This window comes from Haemaphysalis longicornis, unplaced genomic scaffold (genome assembly GCF_048455015.1).
Source record: "Haemaphysalis longicornis isolate Haplotype H1 unplaced genomic scaffold, Haemaphysalis longicornis Haplotype H1 scaffold_3, whole genome shotgun sequence".
Classification (NCBI taxonomy): Eukaryota; Metazoa; Arthropoda; class Arachnida; order Ixodida; family Ixodidae; genus Haemaphysalis; species Haemaphysalis longicornis.
Window position 1 is genome coordinate 216,816,715 of NW_027526335.1, and position 20,091 is coordinate 216,836,805.

The window sequence follows — 20,091 nt, forward strand, 5'->3', positions numbered from 1 at the left end:
AACGGCCCCCCTTAAAACGAACTTTCGTTTATAACGAACAAAACGCTCGTGACCGTCAAAATATACGTTATTTGAATGGCATAAAATCCCACATAAAACGAACGTCTTTGAGCTCTGCCGATCGGTTACAGCAAATGGCCGGCGCCGCTATGTGGGTTTAAATGACGGCCTCTGCCCAGCTCTGCCGGCGCAGGTCGCTTTCCTGAACCTCCTCGCAGGCAAAACGGGCAGATCGGGATTTTCCCGACTTCTGCCCAGGCAATAGCTGGCTACATTGCTTCAAGGTGCGGCAGCATTGTTTTTAATTTGATTGTCGGCGAGGCGGCATCCGCAAGTGACCAAGAGGTTCCAGCGTGGCTTGAAAAAAACGGAGAAGTTATTGCAAGCTATGCGAAGCGAGGTGTCTACAACGCAGATGAAACTGCGTTATTTTACCAGATGTTGCCGGATAAAACGCACGGTATGAAAGGCGACACGTGCACTGGCGGGAAGCATATCAAAGTTGGCGTCACAGCTCTTCCGGCACTAACATGGATGGCAGCGACCGCCACGTGCCCTTCGTCATCGGAAAGTCGAAAAAGCCGTGTTTCTTTAGGTGGTATATGCCCGTGCGCTACACGCACAACGTGAGGCTTTTATGATGCACGATTTATTCGGGGATTGGCTCAGCGAGTTCGACCGTGACATGCAGAGGCAAGGCAGGCGCGTGCTGCTCGGGGTGGATAACTGCTTTGCGCACCACGTGCAAACTTTCCTGACGGCAGTTACCCTGCTTTTCCTTCCACCCAATACCACTTCGAAAGTTCAGCCGCTTGATTTGGGAATAATACGTGCATTTAAGTCATCGTATAGGCCCCGCTTTGTGGAGCGCTTTATCATAGCTGTTGACCGCCCGGGAGCCATCTTGCCGCTTCGAGGTTCGCTGTATTCAGCTGTAGAGATGGTGAAGGCTGCCTGATCGAAGGTGACAGCCACTTGCGTGCGGAATTGTTTTGGTAAGGGAGGCTTCGTCGACACACAACCTGAAGCCGAGCCTGATGCTTCCGATGGCCAGTCCGGCGGCGATTTGTGGCAGCGAGCCATCGACTCCGACGTGTTGGCCATGACCTCGGCTCGGACGATGTCGTTTGTGCCGATGAAGATCCTGACGCTGCGGAACCATGCACAGACGAGGGTACGGTTAGTAAGGTGCGGAGGAATCGTTAATGTTAATCGTTAATGAAGCGACACGGGGCATCGGACGCGAACGACGACGAAACTTCTGAGCCTGCGCCAATAAGCGCGCCTGTTTCAATGGGCTACATAGAAAACCTTAAACAACTTGTTTACACCAAGGGCCTCGGCGAAGATCACGCGGCTGCTCTAAATAAACTGCAGAGACCGCCCTAATCAAGTCTGCACTGCAGAAACAAGCAACCATCACGGACTTGTTTGCGAAAAAACAAATTGTGTTTTGACATAATTTTTTGACTATGGCCCATTTACTACGAACTTCGGGATACAACGAACGGAGGCGGTGTGACGCTCAGGTTCGTTATAAGCGGGCTCGACTGTATCACAGACAACACGTCTGATCGCCGCCATCAATCCTTATTGGCATCTTCTACTAACATCTGAGATCACTTCTTTGTCCTCGAGGAAAAAAGTTCCAACAAAATTTATGCCACTAAAGTAAAAGTAACACATATATGTGAAATAATGTTTTTGTCTTCTACAGGCACAGGGAAGCGAAATCTGAAAAGCCAGGGCAGTGTGAAATGTAGGCAAAGGTGCTTTGCATCAATGACAGTCACCGAGAGCGACAAGGCAGTCAGTGTGCAGTATCAAAGCACACACAAGGGCCACAACTTCAAGCTCGGCCACATTTTGCTCTCTGAAAATGAAAAGGCTGCCATTGCTGGTAAAAAAAACTTACTTAACTTGCTCAAATGTGTCATCTTGGTGTAGTTTATAGTATAACATTGTTTCCTTCAACATAAGCATTTCGTGTACAGTGCTCAGTGAATTATGTTGCATTATGAACAGTACTAGTCATAAGGTTACAGCGGACATTTTTACTTATCCCTTATCCCTGAAATATCAAGGTTAAGAAGTGACTAAACAAATGTACGCTATACTAGCCTTGCACTTTTAGTACTTCATACACAAGCATATGCCATAGCGGAGCATTTCAAAGGCTTCAATGGTAAGAATAGCACAACCTGGGCCGCTTTCACGGAGAAGCTATACAATTGCTGCTGCAACACATGGTCACCTTGCTCAAGAATTGTACGTTCAACACTGGGTACTATATGCCTCTATTTTAAAGGTTCCATGCAGACAAAACGCAAGTTACGTTAATTCGAAAAATCCCCTCGTTAGAACAACATTGACACCACTTTTAAGATAAACTTCACTCAAATAAGCTATATAATTAGGAAAAAAAGAATGACCAAGCGACCCGACCCGCCAGCTACTTTCATGCCCTAAACTTAAGACGTAATGTCGAAAGCATGTTGAAACTGGATGAGGCTGGAAAAATTCAATAGAAACTAAACAGGGACTATAAGTCTGCAGAACGAACTTTTTTAGCTTAAATTCAGCACACATTCTTTGTATAATAGTAAGAATGGTGGGGTAAACGAAGAAAGTTACAAACACGAAAACACAGGAAGCACTGCACGAGGCAGCTCTGCTGCAGTTTTACTTACGCGTGTGTACTGCCATACCTTATATTTTCCACTGCACAGCAATAGCTAAATAAAAAAAAATATTTTTTTCTTTTTCTGACATAAATGAAAAGATAAGCAGTCAGTGACCTAGGCCACTAGCGACAGCTACTTGGAGATTGATATGCAAACATCCACGGCAGTGGTTCTAAATTGGGTGTCCATTAGGGCATTTTAGGGGTCCACAAAGCTTTTTCAAAAACTCTCTCTCTCCCTGCCCTCCCCCCATCTATTTTCCTTTTTGCCAAATCTTGCTTCCAAACCAGATATGTGGCATCGCTGCAGGACCTGTATATTTACTTTTTCTCCGCATGTACATGTTTTAAAGATGGCTTTTTGCATAACACACCAGCTATGCAGGAAAGCAAGGCACACAAACGGCAGCACATAAGTGTATGTGTGACCTTTAGATCCAGAAGCCAATCGTTTGACAACATGACATGCATCATCATAATGTCAGCCCCAAAAGGTGGGCACTGAAGGTGACTTTAGCTGCATGTGCACTGTTTGATGTTACAGCATGGATCAATATACAGTCAAAACTCGATCTATTGAGTGATTGATTGTAGGGTTTAACGGGTCAACACAGTGCAAGCGATAAGGTGTGCAGTAGTAGAGGGCTCCGCATTAATACAAACCACATGAGGATCTTTAACGTGCGCTGAAATCTCGTACACACAAGCGTTTTCGCTTTTCGCCTCCATCAGAAAAGCAGTCGCCGCATCCTCAAACTTAGCAATACAACGCCTCTCCACTGAGCCACCGCGATGGGTCAAAACTCAATCTAACGAAACCCAATCTTGTGAATTTCCCGATCTAACGAACAAATTCAGATTCCCTTTCAGGTGTCCGTATGGCCGACAATGCTTTTATGAACCCGAACTAACAAAATAGATTCGCCATTCCCGATTTAATAAAGTATTTAGAGTTCCACAAGCCCTCAGCACGAGCAACAAGAAATTGCGTCCAGTTCCTGGGAATAACTTCGACAGCTTAACGAGGTGGCAACAGATCTGAGCTTCCACAACTATCTGAGCACCGACACATACGACAACACGACAGAGATTTTGAACAATGAAGAAATCGTACGATTAGTTTCCGGCGCACAAGAGGTGTCAGAAGATGCTGACGACCCAGGAGCCGCTGAAGCTTCAGTTTTTGCATGCGCGAAAACCGGAGCTTCAGCGGCTTCTGGGTCACCTTCGTGAATTTTCACATGCGTGAATTTTCTCGCAGGTGAAAATCACACACTTTTTTTGCCATGAAATAAATGCATTTCCCCAAGAGCTCCCAGAATTTTATTGCTTTTGTCTCTCCCATGAACTTATAGCTCATTGCTAAATTATCAGCAGGCGAGCACTGCGGCTGGTGCAATTACAATCTCATGGGAGCTTCTGGGAAATGCTTCCCTTTACACATCAAATTTATGGCATCAACTGCTTGTAAACAAACAGTCCCAATGATAGCAAGTTCTCGACTTTACGAAATAATTTTCGGTTGCAGGTAAAGAAACGACGCACAAACGAAGCTAGAAATAGATGCTGAAGTGCTATTCGTCCTCCGGTCAGGCCGGGCTAAGACGACCCTCCTGATTGGGTGTTGCGGTGGAATGCAAGACGCCGGCCGCCTGAGCTGCATAGCGTGGGCGGTTTGAGTTCATTTTCACTGCTTCGCTCGGCCAAGTTTCTGTTCAGTCTGTGGTATTAAACAGGGACGTTATCGCGATGGGAAGGCCTGAGATCACGAGCCAGATTGCGGGAAGTTGTGTGGCTCGTGACTCTACCGTAGCCAGACCCTGGAGGGTGACGCAGTGGGCGCGCTGGCGATAGCGGTTCGTGAAGTGAACTTTTAGTCGGATTTGCAATGTTTACACGCTTAGTTATTGCTGCGTTTTGATTGTGGGCTCGCTAGCCTTGGGAAAGAAACGGTCGACGCATCAAACGCTGCGGCGCGCACGGCATAGCCGACGCGCATTGGAGCATCACAATAACTGCTCAACCGGTTACTATTGAACGCCAGTAGTTGTACTTAATGCCTGCGACGTTAGATTTAATCTTAAAAGCGACCTGACAAGCCATATCAGGGATAATCAAAGTACAATATGTCGCGGTAAGCGTGCGCTCCAATGCGCGCGAGCGTGCCTTCTTTCTTGCGCAACGTTTCCCGTGCACTTCTAATAATCACTTCTAATAATCTATGGCTTAGGGCATACTGACTGTGGTGCGGGAAATAATGGATGCCTTGAACGTCAAAAGTAGTGAAAAAAAAACCTTCCATCAAAGTTGGAGTTATGCACAATATTATACCAAGCTTCAAAGTGGCTCATTGGCATCCTTGTGGTATGCAAACTTTTGGCAATGAACACCTGCACGTATGAGTACTAAGTTGCTGCACCAGGTAAAGTAATAAAACAAAAGAAGCCAGAAATTTTCAAACTTGAGTAAAAAAATGCTTCACTTGTTGCCATGGGGACAACACTGCAAAGGGAAGTTGTCCAGTGCTATACAGCCAACCAGCTAACCTACTCGGCATTGAAATCCCATTGAAAGCCATCTCCCCCTCAGTTTGGTCTGCTAACTGGGCTATGTACTCTTCACAGAGGAGCTGAAAATGATGTTTTGTGGAAAGAGAAAGACCCGCCGCGGTGGCTCAGTGGCTAAGGCGTTGCGCTGCTGAGCACGAGGTCGCGGGTTCGATTCCCGGCCGCGGCGGTGGCTTTTCTGATGGAGGCGAAAAGCAAAAACGCCCATGTGTACGAGATTTCGGCGCACGATAAAGATCCCCAGGTGGTCAAAATTATTCCGGAGCCCTCCACTACGGCGCGCCTCATCGCCTGCGTTGCGTCGGCGCGTTAAGCCCTACAAAAAAAGGAAAGAGAAAGGCTGTAAAAGGCACTACAATTTCAAGGCAAGGCCTTTTAGAAGCCCTACGTTCAAAAGGATATGAAAGGCTACAACCGTGACGACTTTTGATAAGCGAAACCTATGTTGCAACTTAGGAAGCCGTTTTCTCAAAACACTTTTTTTTGCCACCTGTGTCGCTTGTTCCAAGGATTTCTTCGTGACTGCTGGGTCTATTTTGATTCCGTTTATTGCATTACATTCCTTGATGAACAGTTCAGGTCGTGACACTCTTGGTTTTTCAGATTTGTTTTTTGTGATTTTTTTATTCACATAGTCGTTCACACTCGACATGCCTGATGCACATTAACCTCTAAAAAAATAAAAAATAAAAAACATTGTGTTGTAAAAAAAATTCTAAAACTGCCACGACCTCGTCCATTCATTTCGGAATGCAAAGTACCGCGAACAAGTTTTCTACCATGTTTTATAAGTCGCTCAAGCTCGGTACAAGCGGAACAAAAAAAAATTTAATAAACAAAAACGTTATATAAATATTACCTTGAAAATTTTATTGTGTTATTACAGAAGCATTTCCAGTTGCTGTACCAATGTTCATCAAAATCCACAAAGACATAAAAAAGTTGATTTTGAAAGCCACGTCCCCCCTTAAGCAAGAAAGTAGTGAAATTACCCAAAATTCGCTTTCTCAAGAACAAAACAAATCAGGAACACTGAAGCTACCCTGAGTTTAATGACATATATGTGGTCCCATACAAACCTTTAGCTCGACTACTTTTTTTCAAGCTCTAAAAATGCGATTAAACTAAATGAGTTAATCTCATGTATACAGAGGGGGGGGGTTCCATATAAGCTATAGCTAAGGATGAGCCAGTTTAAATGCTCTGAATCTTGGTATCATATAGGTTTAAAGAGAAACTCCTTTCTCACCTATATATAGCCTAAAGATTAAGCATTATATGAAGCAAGGGCACATAATTGGGTGAATATGAGTTGTTATCCTGAATTGGCAATCTTTTGCTTTTTCAACTATAGGTTTTGTATGTTTTTCACGTTAAATAACCTATTACCCTACCCTCTGTACACGCTATGGCGTCTTGAGTGTAAAAACTACGCAGTGGTTGAAAACGTGTTTATTCAAACAATTTTCACTGAACGAGGCCACCCACTACCACTTCTTAACAGAACCTCAATACAGGCTCTTTCAACAGCACCACCTGTATTGTGAACCTAAGCATAAAATAAAGCTTGGTGAATATTGCTATTGATTATTGCCAAGAGAAAAAGACACTGCCACAAGAAACAAAAGCATTGCGATTGTCTCGACATTGTTTCCACGTACATGGTAACAAAAGACTCAAGAGAGGGGGAGAGACAACTATTTTTTTTCGTAGACAAGCCAAAGCAAGGGGTTTGGGGAACCACAATACAGATGTGACAACTCATCAAGCAAGCAAGGAAAAAAATAAAAGAAAATTCACGTCAATGACATCGGTTGCACCTCAAAATATAAATATTGAGTATTTCAAAGCTGGACATACCACTAATGTAATCAGTTTTTTTCCCCACCTTGCAGGTTTTGACTTTCAGCTTATTACCATGGTCTGCGTAGATGAGTTCGGCGCAGGTTTTCTCATGGCCTACTGCATTAGGAATCGTGTCGACAAAAAAGCAATGCTGACCTTTTTCAAAGCCAGTAAGGAAAAAACTGGAACAATCACACCAGAGGTGTTCATGAGCGACGACGCGCCATCGTTCTACAACGCCTGGCAGGAGGTGATGGGTGATGCCAAGCGCCGCCTGCTCTGTGCCTGGCATGTCGATAAAAACTGGCGTGAGGACATCAGGAAACACGTGCCAGACAAGCAACTTCAAGCATTCACATACAAGGTATTTACGATGCTTCCTCAGAGGTTGGACCCATGTTTTTGTTTTCCAGTAAAAAGAATAGAGGAGCAATCTTGTTCCAAAAGCAAAACTTTGGAAATAAAACTGAAACTACCATCCGGTAACTATAGACTAACAGCATTAACTAGAACGAGAGTCTAACTAACCCTTCGATCCAAATTGTAAACTTTCTTAAAAGTTACAAGACAGGGCATATGACAGGCTTCATGACCAAACTACTTGTGGGATGCCCAATTGCTTGTTTCAATGTGACAACATTAACTCTTTTGTTGCCATGGGAAATTGACAAAGTTTTAGGCATCCAAGAAAACACTTTTCTTGTGTTAAATAAATTGGTGAAGGACATAATTCAGCAACATAAAACGCAGATGATTGAATTCCTTTTTTAGTGACACCAGTCCTTAAGATGTTTTTAAAAAACAGTGGTGAAAAAATTACTAGTTTTGTCAAGAACTCAAAGAAAATGATAAAGAAGTTGTGCATAAACATTCAGTTGTGCAAAATAGTTCATCAGATAAATTTAAACAATCTTGGTGTATGTTACGCTCTTGAAATGCAGTGAAGCTAAACCTTCGTTCCAAACTGCAACTTGGGATGGTCCTTTGGATGAAATCCGGCACTTCTGACAATATTACAGACACCAATTCCTCCCCAGATGATGCAAACAAACCTTGCCAATGGCTCGCTTTGAATTTACAGCCAGCACAAAGTTTTGCACGAGAACACGATGCGAAAATTATGCTTCAAATTAAAACAAACTCTGTTGCGAATGCTTGTGGACATTCACCATCATTTCATCATCCCTTGTCTATGAAAACTTACATGTGCTGGTTAGTATCATCTTAGGACTCGCAACTGTAGCTCTGCTAGCAGGAATGAGCTGCACTGCGCTAGGAGCTGCCCAGCAAGCTTTCACTGAGCTGTTGCGCAAGAAAAATTGTTCAATGCTAAGAGCCTCCTGCATTTCAGAACCACGTAACACTTTTAAAACGAAACAATACCAAGCGTGCTCAAAATTTTGTCACAGTTGGCAGTTCTACTTAAAACCAACACTACGCATCCGTAAACACCCACATATGGAAACGAAACAGCTGGCGACACGCAAGGTCGATTTGAGGCCCTCTCCTTGCCTGGACTGATATCCTACCAATGAGGGTTATCTTCTAGCTTTCACCTGGATGTCTTATCCCAGAAGTAAGGTGTGGGTGAAGCGAAACCAAAAGCAGCATGCATTTTCAAGGAACACAAGTGGGCAACACAGGTGCCATGGAAAATCGGCTCAAATCTAGGTAATGCAAAAATAGCACCAGAACTGATGGAAACTGGCTGAAAATGCCAGGTCCACACCTAAGAAATGTGGCGGACCTTCGGAAATAGGCTTTGGCACAACAAAACTACCTGGACTCCCAATCAAAGCTCAATACTGAATAGCTGGCATCAATTTCGAGTAACCATCACCACTTGGCGCTGTCAGATTGCAAAGTAGACAAGGTTGATATTTCACTTCCTGGGAGCTTTCTAATCACTAAAATGTGACGTAAATGCAGTACAAATAAGAGCAACATGCTTTTTCGCAAGTGCGGCAGCACACTGCCTTTTGCAATACCATGAACATGTTTGTTTACAAAAACTGCCTCTCAAAAATCAGAATGTCGCTATAGATAGAACATTTAAAATGTTTCTAAATGTGCAATGCCTAAACTAACCCCCTTAGGGGTGCGAGGTCCGCGAAAAACAATGTGAAATCGTCTATTTAAACCATTGGTTACTGGTGATTGGTCTGAATAAATGTGGTAACAAAAGTTAATATCCATTTCACCAAAAAGCCTGCATCAACGCTGGCACCTGGGATGAAAAGACAGCTCCTTAGGAAGCTTTCCATTGCACGAAGCAGTCCATAGCATGAGCATAAACTCAGTAGTATTGACAGGTGGCTCTCCACGCAAGTACACTGCAGAGGAAGGGAGCGGAAGAACGCAGCCAAAGAAGTGAACATTAATAGGAGAGCCACAAATTTCAATGTCACCAAACCTCCTACTACATGGCCACAGAAAAAGCAGCGCCGCTGTGGTAGGAAATAAATCAAAGCCATTTGGAAGCGCTCAGGCAGATCGCAAAGCAAAGTGTGCCAAGTGAAAAGATGACAGTGCCTATTGACACTGGAGAAAAACATCTCAGGACACAATAAGATGTGCTTAGATATCCAAGGACATTTAGTGTCTACGGCTTTAGTGTCTTTGCTGATGCCGTTGCACGCCAATACGTCCTGCAGGAAAGCCACCTTTCTCTGATGATGATGGTGAATGATTGTGGGTAAAAAGTGAAAGAAAAAAACGCTTCTTGTGGCCGGAATAGACCTTATGCAAAAGTGCCGCCATCTACCGGAAGAAAAACGAAACGAGCCCGCGACGCCATGTTGGGGGATAGCGGTCGCGCGATTGCTTGTTACAGAGCGTATGAGGGGCTTTCTCGGCTTGGCGATCCTTTTATATTCATATTTAAGCGCAGCAAAGTGAGCTACAGGTGATCTGTGGACCTTTCTCTGTCGCCCACATTTGTGGGCGACTTCGTAAATACGCATTATGCATCGAAAAAGCAGTCAGGGAGGGACCGGCAGGGAAGCTGTTGGAGGATGTTTTTTTCGGCTTTGGGAACGAAACCATTGAAAGTACATCCGTGTTGGTTCGGATCCTGCAGGCTTATCAGAAAATCATTCCTGAAACGCTTCGAAACTTGCCGGCTGTCCTCAGGTTGAAATGGGGGAGGGGGGGGGGGCACTCGCGATATAGCTATACGCTAAGGATCATCTGGGGCGCAGAGGAAACCTGCAAAAAAATAAATAAAGTGCATACCTGACATTTTTTAACAGAGGAGCAGTTGCAGCTGGCCGTAATGTGTCGCACGTAACGTGTGTGGTGTGTAACGCGTTATGCATTGCTGGTGAGCGCGTGCCTCACGGCAACCGTCGAGTGTCTCCAGCACACGCAAAGGCTTAAGCAAAAAAAAACTGCGAAAACCATAAAGAGCGAGAAAATGCCGAGCGCTCATGAGCGCGTGCCTCGCGGCGACCGGTGAGCGTCCTTTACTCGCGCCGTGGACAACAAAATTGGGTACACAGTAGCACTTAGAAAATTCCTCTCGAAAAATTTTATCTTGGGAAAATAAGTTACGGTCGAACAGCAGGCGGCGATTGGTAAACGACCGATACACGGAATTACTACGTACGTTACTGGCGCTACTCATGGCGCTACATGAAGGTTGCAACTCTCGCGGATTCCTTATTTGCTGTAACGTTTGGCAAACGAAAGAATGCATAGTACTTCCATAAAAGCCTATCGAAAGCCCTCAACAAAAAAGAAAACGCGGGTGAGCGAAGCACGAACGGCAGACTCAAACCTCATCCCACACGATAAAGTACGAGCTGACCGATGCAGTGCGCCTTAACAACCCGCAGAAAGGAGTGCTCCACGGCAAATACAGGGCTAGAAAATAGCTTACATTGGGACCTTTTTAGTCCTGCAGATATTATTTGTTTCGTGACTATGCATGCGATCTAGCTATAATATTACTGCGCGAAGGGAAGGGAATAATATTACTGCGGGACTTCAGGCAGGGCTCGAGTCATATGCTTCCGTTGAGAAATAAAAAAAAAATTGGGCCCATCTCCCCGCGAGGGGGACTCGAGTAAATGCGTCGCATAGGGGGTGGGTGTATTGCGTAAACGTTTAGTGTTTGGGGAGTTGGTGGTAGTGAATGCGTTGTATCAGCAGCTTCTTGACGTAGTTTGAATGAGTCAAGGATATAAGGCGCGTTTGTAGCCTCCCATTCTGTGTCGGCTTTGTGGCACAGTGGGTAGAGCACCATGTACATTTCGTTCTGCCCGCAGGGTCGAGGGATCGAAACCAGGCGCCGGATAGTATTTTTTTATATGGTGTAGGGGGAGGGGTGCGGACTACGACTACGGACGTCAATGCGGGTGACATTGTGAGTTACTGAAATGCTCTGCATTAAAAAAAAAAGATGTGTACGCTATTTCCGTGGTCGTCCTCGTATCATATTTGTGCACAGCAAGTTAAACGGCAGTATTTGGGCATCTTGGACAACGATAAATGCCGACGTGCGTGTCGCTAACCCCGGGCAATCATGTACACAGCGGTATCAGGAGATCCGGGAATCCCCCAACATGGCGGAAGCACACGCGTTTCCCGCAAGAGGGTGCAAGCTTTTGCATAAGGTCTATAGAACCTGGTTCCCCCTTGCGTTATGAAGCTGGCATCTATCCAATTGCTCTATTTCGACGCGGTCGAAGCGGACGCCAAGCAGCAGGTGCCGGTTCGTGCCGTACACACCAAACCCAAATGTCAGGCCTCAGGAGTGCACACACCAGAGTCTGTGGTTAATCTAGAAAAGTGGTGCGTACCTCCAGAGTAGCACTTACTCGCAGTGTGGAATTGGCCAACCAAAGGATCTATCACGAGAATGCTTCGTGTTCAACCATCGTCGTCGGTAGAGAGTGGGGTGCGTGATCTCTTTTATTACATTTCTCGCCATAAGCCCTCTATGTTTTGTTCATTTTTCGGTCTGCACATGCTGCTGGGTTGCAGGCGAATGACGCCAATATAATCAGGGGCTGACTATGCATGTGTTCATAGCATACTCTTGTAGCCTTCAAGTTTTAGATGTTCGCATGGTCTTCTCTCTACAGACCAATGAAAAGGCGTCCTCCATGACCTTTAGCAGCATGTGGGCTGCTGTGTTGTGCTCATTCTGTTGGATTTTTATTCCTTTTTTGTTTTCTTGCTCCCCAGGGGCACGTAAGTGGCAGCGTCAAGTTCATACTGTTTGCTTCCACCTCCTTTCTGCTTCAACCTTCCTTCTTTACGCATAGACCCATCAAAAACACTGAACGACGGTTTTGCCCTGAAAATTCCCCTTACAAAAATGAACAAGTCACTGAAAAACTGACCATTTCACTTTCCTATACGCGCTGTTAGCATTACTTCCCTGCTTGCTCTTAGCAAATATTAGCAACTGCCCGATGCGTTCTTCGTTATGAGCCCCAAATAATTGAGGAATACTCAGTTTTCTTTTTATTTTTGTACATTTATTCCGATGATCGACAAAGCCCAACAAACACCTTTAGACTTCTGTGTACTATCCAGGGCTTGGAAATTGAGAAGGCCTCAACTAAAGGGACACTAAAACATCACATTTCTTTTCATTGAATACTTGTACTTTTTGTACCAACTCTGGCTCTTATCAACGTTTTGATTAAGGTGGGCGATTCTCATGCGGCCATTTTTCCAAAACACAGACTTTTTATCGGTAAGAATGATGTCAAGCTGTGAGCTGTGACTTGGCAGAAGGCATACAAGTGGCAATTTGTGTTCCACTGAAAAGAGCTGGGAATAGTGGTAGATTTATGTAGGGAACAGGTATGTCACCAATCTCCTGTGTTAATGATAACATACTTGCTAATGGCTGTTATATACATACAATGTTGGCAGTAGGAATGGACTGAAGCATTCATGATCGTGGGTGATGGCCAGCCGGTGTTGGTCTTCAAAATAGATGCCACAAAAGCTGCCAGATTTCGAGAAACAGTAATGTTTTGCTCAAAACAAAAATGGGGGGTCTTTAAAGTGGTAGCACAGCCCTTTCAGCGTTCACACTTTTTAGCAGCACAAGTTTTAGTAATGTGGAAAAAAGTATAACGCAGTGGTACTGCAACAGTGTCCACACTTGTGAAGCATCCAGAGATCGCTGCACCTGCCAAAAGTGATATACTGTATTTTCTGGTGTATAAGTCGTAGTTTTTTTATGAAATTTTCGTTGGTGCGCCTATCTACCCGTGCGACTTACGTATGGGATTAATTTGGTACACGGCGGCTGCTTGTGGTGCGCTCGAAAACGTGCCTGTGCGCTGCGTGATGTCGGCACACGTTAAGAGGCACAGCTCTATGGTCTAAATGAATCAGTTATCTGTTAGCAAGTCGGAGGAAGAAGGCTTCGATGGTTTTGCCTAAACGCCATCTGTAAGTACATGCCATCTGTGTGTATCAATAAACCATTTTTGAGAAATTAGTTCTGTCTAGATTTTGGGCGGTATATGCACGTCCAGCACTGCTTACCGTGGGATGCGTTCAGAGACGGCGGCCGCCGCAACCACGTACTTTCGCTGAACTTTCTAATGAACTGATCCTCTACGGGTTTACATGAGTAACAAGTGCGTTTTGTACACACTTATACACCGGTGCGACTCATATACGTTTTTTTCTTTTTTTCCGAAAAACTGCCGTTCTGAGGGGGGTGCGACTTATACAAAAGTGCGACTTATGGATCGGGAAATGCGGTATATGTATTCTCGAAGTAATATACTTGTACCCCTCTATGTATGCAGACATTCAACAGCCACGGAAAGCAGTACAAATACAGTGTATCAGCAAAGGCTGATAAGTGGGACAAAACAGGCTTCAAGCATACACTGACCAAACCATGGAAAGCCCAATGAAGCTGAATTCTGGGAGTTACAAATAGCTATGTAAAGACACTGAGCAGCAATGCAACTGCTGCTTTTACAACATTTAACAGGCACCTAAATGAGTTTAAGTATCTCCATAAAGAAATACTGTTTGCTCACCTTAACAGCAGAATTTCATGCAACTGTGCAGGCCCTCAGGACAGTCATGGGCACGCTGGATGAAGACCAGTTCCAAGCCCTGCTGGAAGGATTTTACTCTTGGTGCGACCTGGAAGGAACCGAAGAGCCGGGCTGATCACCTTCAAGGAGTATATTGAAAAACACTACGGACACCGACCAAAATGCTGGGCAGCCTGCTACAGAAGAGCGGCAGGCATTAACACGAACATGAGACTTGAGGCCCTGCACATGGTCCTAAAATACTGCTACCTTGATGGCAAACAAAACCAAAGAGTTGACCGGCTCATTTCAGTGCTACTAACGCTCACAAGAAACAAAATCTTTGACCGAATAATTAAATTTGCAAAAAATGCCGAAACTGCCTTTGCACGGGACACAAGGAGCACGCATGAAATTGGCTGCAAGATTGCTGCTCACTACATCCAGAGAGCAAAGATTGGACAGTACATTATATCTTTACAGTCTAGCCTTTCCCGCTACGTGGTCACGGAGCACCAGGCTGCCATATGCAGCAAAAGCTGCACGTTTACCTGCCCTGATTGCAACGTCTTTGTGCACAATGTCACGTGCTCATGCCCCGGTAATGAATTAAGGAGAAACATTTGCGAACACATCCACGCAGTGTTTAGAAATTCCGAACATCTGCAGAGCAGGAACATGAACGATGTAAAAGGAAAAGCAGAAGCTCAGGTAGGCTTACATGGACATTATCACGAACATGGCATCAAAATTAAGGTCATCAAATAACAACTGTTGGCAGATAATTAACTCACGGGAAGCACTTTCATCTGCATGTGTACATCAACTTGTTATAGCAACAATAAGCAAATACTAATTGTTTTCTAAAACAGCACTTACGCTTTTTAAGAACTGTTTTGTTCAAGTCGGTACTACGTGAATTTAAAACTTGTACAGCTTTTAATGTAATCTTCTGTCTTATAATGTATGGCTGTTTTTTCTCCATCTTTTGCAGGACTGCAGTGACCAGAATGAAGCTGAGGAAAGCATCATGAGGTCACTAACATCACTGAACCATCTTGCAGAAAAAGGCATTGAGAAGACTCGAAGCTGCCTCCCTGTCATAGATGCACTCCGCAGCCACTTACTGCAGCCTGATGTAGACCAGCAAGTGGCATCTTGGCTGAAACCCTTGCTCGAGCAGGCTTTGAACAAAGTGGCTGCAACTACCACTGCTCTGCACCTACCACAGCCAAGCACTGCCAAAAATTCTCGAATAGATAAACAGCCACGGTTCGCTACAACCAAGCTGAAGCCAAGCAAATCAGCGATTCGCATGGCTAAGCCAACTGCACTTGAGTGCGCCGAAATCCAGGAAGTTCTATCAGCTTCAAGTGGCTCGGAAGTTGTTGCCCACGTTGCCTTTGACCACCAATATGCAGGAGCACCAACATCAAACTAAGTGCCACAACAACACTGCCAGATAACATTCTATTGTGCATTGCTTGGCGACCAGAAACACAATGAGCTCCGTGAAGGCAATCACAAAAAATTTTCTTCCCTCTCCAAATAATACTCGAGCAAACGTCTCTTTACTTAATTTTTTCTCTTTTATATACTAGATATTCTGCACCATTGTTTTCAATTTAATACAGTTCATTTTCATGATGGCTGTTTCATTTGTGTTGTTTGGGGATTCAGGGAATGAAAAAAAAAGCACTCCTGTCCTTGTGATGCATGGAGGGAAAATGTTGTGAGCATGAACACGCACCCCAATCCTGTAATTGAAAAACTACGCTATGAAATTGAAGGTGAACATAGGCAGACATTTATCTGGTTGAGGAGGTACTAACCGACTTGTGGTATGCGGTCTCCCACTGCCCCAATTTATATGGCCTGGGTGTATTTATAAGGTATGACTGGGAAACAACATTTCAAAATAACTGTTTAATTTCTTAGTCATACCTTACAAAAACTTCCAGGTCCTATAAAGTGGTGCAGCGGCAGACCACACAGTACCACAAACAACCACCACATGAAATTACCTTTAAATGACTTAAACTGTGTTCTCACGTATACAATATGCATGCAAGTACAAATGATGCCTTCACATTTGTATTGTGCACAAAAAGACTAAAAAGGCAGGTGCACACAATGCAGTGTAGTTTCTATTTTTGTGCGCAGTTCCAAATATGACCTATTTTCATAGCCAAACTTTCCAATGTGCAAATGAAGTTTTAGGATTCCCATGCACCATATGCATAGGGAATTCACATTATATGAGGCAACAATGCTATACTTTTAATAACAACCATGCTTCATGAAACACCACCTCTTAAAATTACAAACACAATAAAGTTTCTACAATGCTTCAAAAACACTGAAAAAATTCAACCCATGAAAAGCCACCAGCAAGCGAAATTTGCCTCTCTGCTTGGCTGTAATTGAATCAGAAGCAACTGACGTGCTGCATGCGCACATTTCTTTTTTTAATACAAGAGCGTTCTATTGTTCAAAACAAAACAGGCAAAGTCACAATTACTTTTTACAGCGACAGCTGAAATTACGAATACTTTTTTTGTGGACCACTTGTGTTGCTGCTATCACAGCATGTGTGCTGCTAAAAGCAAGTACTGAACCCAGCACATCATTCCAATTTTTTCCCATGGCAAGGCACTGCTTGTGAAGGCGACCAAAGCTTGTTATTATTTTTTTTAAATGGCGTCCGGCACCGAGCATATATCACACGTGAAGGTATGACAACAGGTCGCTAGAAATCGTTGTCCAGACCTCAAAACTCATTTCCAGGAGCCAAGGCAACAGATATCTAGAAGTCAGCACAAAGGAGGGTTCTACAATGTTGTATTTTTACATCTGCCTGAAACACAGCTGTGTGCACCAGGATGAATTTTTCAACAGCAATGTTTCAGAGAAAACTGTACAGATTTCATGTGTACCCACACAGCTGCACTTCTGGTGGATGTCGAAAGTTCCCTTTGCCGAGACTTCATTTGGGGGGATGCCCCTAAACCAATTGTCTAAAGGATATTTTTTTTTCAAGGCACTTATAGGAAGATGGGGAGAATGCCATTGCTGTCATCACAGGCACAGGTTGCTGTGGTTCTGAAATTTTGTATTAACCCGACAAGTCGCCTGTCAAACACTGATTGAAATCAACTTTGGCTCTGAAATAAGCTTCCAAATGCACAATGATATAAGTGAATTCTTCAAGACATCACTAGGCAAAAGGCATGTGCCATTTCGTAAACTTGGTCAGCTGGTCGTTAGAATTTTACACAACTGGTCTGGTGTGCAAACAGCACATAGCAAATACCAAAGGACACTTTATGGAAGTTGTATTTTAAATTAACTAGGAATACTGCCATTACAGTGGAGAATTTCACTTACAACACCATACTCAAGATCAAACTATGTTGGACTAATACCTGTGCCACACGTTCACGAAAAATGACATTAAGTGTTGAAGGCCTTAAGATACCGAATGAAATTATTTGGGTGGGCCGTGCTACATGCGAAAACGCAAAGGCTATAAATTTGTACGGCATGATGGTGATAATGCTCAAAAAGAGAAATGCACTCTTCTTTAGGAGTTTTTCAGACAAAAGAAAAACTTCTTAATAGGGTTAAAAATTATTTTGAAAGAAAGCATTTTGAGAAATAGCGTTTTCTAAGAAATGGTATGAGCCGTTGCTAAAAGTGGCTTCAGCAGCTCTTATCGTCTGCCAGCGGAAGCCAAATCCGAAATATTCAAAACGATGAGTAACATTGATTGATTGATTGTAGGGTTTAACGCGCCAAGCATCAAGCAACATCAAGCCTCTGTATCACTTGATGTTGAAATACAGTTCGATTTGATTTGATGCAACGCAGGCGATGAGGCGCACCACAGTGGGGGGCTCCGGATTAATAGGACCATTTGGGGATCTATAACGTGCGCCCGAGATCTCGTACATACGGGCGTTTTGGCTTTTCATGTCCATCAGAAAAGCACGAGTGAATCGTCTTCTACTCAACTTCACGACCAAGAGAATACAAAAAAAGGACGTCTTATTTCGAGGTTCAGCTACGTTTTCGCATCAACACTCAGGAGCTGAGAGTTTCGTTGGTTTCATTTGGTGCCCATCGCGTTCATAGGTAGGCAGGTTTAAGGCGTTCATGAAGGCAAATGAGTTGTATGGAACTCCTCAAACCGAAAATGACATTAGAGCGTATGGCATTAGATTTTTGCGTCTAGCAGCGAATTAATGGCATTAAAACTTAAGGCATTAAGCACTTCATGTCATTTTTCGTGTACTTGTGGAACGGGTATAAAGGGCGACTTTTAAATGCAGACATTTCTTTAACTCACGATGTCACCCGTTCTAGTTGTCCATCGTAGTCCGCACCCCTCCCCTTACACTATATAAAAACAATTTAACTTACCGACGCCTGCTTTCGATCCCACGACCCTGCGGGCGGAACGCAAGGTGCTCTAGCCACTGCGCCACAAAGCCGACACAGAATAGAGGGCTACAAACGCGCCTTGTATCCTTGACTCATTCAAACTACGTCAAGAAGCTGCTGATACAACGCATTCACTACCTGTGGGCGGAACGCGAGGTACATGGTGCTCTTCCCACTGCGCCCCAATAATCATACCCACCTTCTAATAAATGATGTCACGTGACCACGTAATTACGTCTCCTCATTTAATTACAATACAACAACCAACAGCAAGAAGTGCAACCGCAAGAAGTCAGCGGCGAACCGATTCCCAGTTCTGAACATATTGTTTTGGCTCGGCAGGATTCCCAGGCAAGCCACGGGGCACCCCGGATCAACTAGATGTACTTTGGATGCAGCTTTCAAGAACGCCCTTCTGCGCATGCGGACCTTCTGAGGGGGCTTTCCTAGAGTTTGCTCAAGCATCGTCGTCATTACCGGGTGCCACCAGCGGCAGCCACGTGATACCTGTCAGCGCCTACATAAACGCCATCGGAGCTACGTCTCTCTGCAGTCAGCGGCGAACCGATTCTAGGTTCTGAACATATTGTTTTCGCTCGGCAGGTGAGCCCGTCTGTCCAATGCCTGTACCTTTTTGATTGTTGCCGCTGACTGCATCTCAGTGCATTTCAATGTCTTCCCTGTGCGTTGTCTGCTCCAAGTGTTTAAATGACAAGTTCCTGACTTGTTCAGTGTGTAAGGAAAGTTATCATGTTGGTAAAAACTGCTCTGATGATGATGATGATGGTTTGATTTTATTGGCGCAAGGCCGACACGGGCAAAGAGCGCCAAACAGAAAGTTATTTGATGAGGAGACAACACGAAATAAAATCAGTTAAAAACTGAGTACGGCTGGTGTAAAGGGCCAGGGTGAAGAACAAGAGTGGTTAAAAAATAAATAGGGTGGCTGGTGTATAGGACCAGAGGTAAAGCTATGGGTGGTATGAGATAAGTTGTAAAAAGTGAACTTCTGATAGGAACTTAAAGGTGCGCTGAACAGAAAACATGGCATCATCTCCTAAGAAGTATGATGGGTGTGGTGGAATATGTCGTGTGTGTAGTTGAGGGAAGTGTTTGCGTCGTGTAGTGTCGAGTGCCTTACATTCTATGAGGATGTGGATCACGGATAGGGCCTCTCCGCACCTGCTGCACAGAGGTCTTGGAGATCCAGTGAGCAGGTGCGAGTCCGTTCCGTGAGTGTGGCCTATCCGTAATCTAGCCAAGGCGACTTCAGTGTATCTATTGCGTGTGTCGGTGGTGTATGGTCCCAACTGTGGTTTTAGTACGTGTAACTTGTTGTCGGTTTGTTCGCTCCAGTGTGTTCGCCATGTTTTGCGAAGTTGTTGTCTGATGTGTGGTTTCACGTCGGTGTAGGGTAATGTGGTTATGTCTACTGTATTCGAGAGTGTAGCAGCAGCGGCCATTCGATCCGCTGCTTCGTTTCCGGCTATACCACAGTGGCCAGGGACCCAGCAAAGGACTAGTTCAAATT

The 20,091-nt window shown here is 44.4% G+C and overlaps 1 protein-coding gene across 1 annotated transcript; it reads left to right on the forward strand.

Moving 5' to 3' along the window:
- The first annotated feature begins 530 nt into the window (after positions 1–530).
- Positions 531–18,941, forward strand: LOC144175708 (uncharacterized). Its single transcript, XM_077704747.1, has 5 exons — positions 531–626; positions 1,055–1,174; positions 7,160–7,434; positions 14,183–14,828; positions 18,903–18,941. Exons 1-5 carry the CDS (start codon positions 531–533, stop codon positions 18,939–18,941), a joined length of 1,176 nt encoding a protein of 391 aa, XP_077560873.1.
- Positions 18,942–20,091: the final 1,150 nt, after the last annotated feature.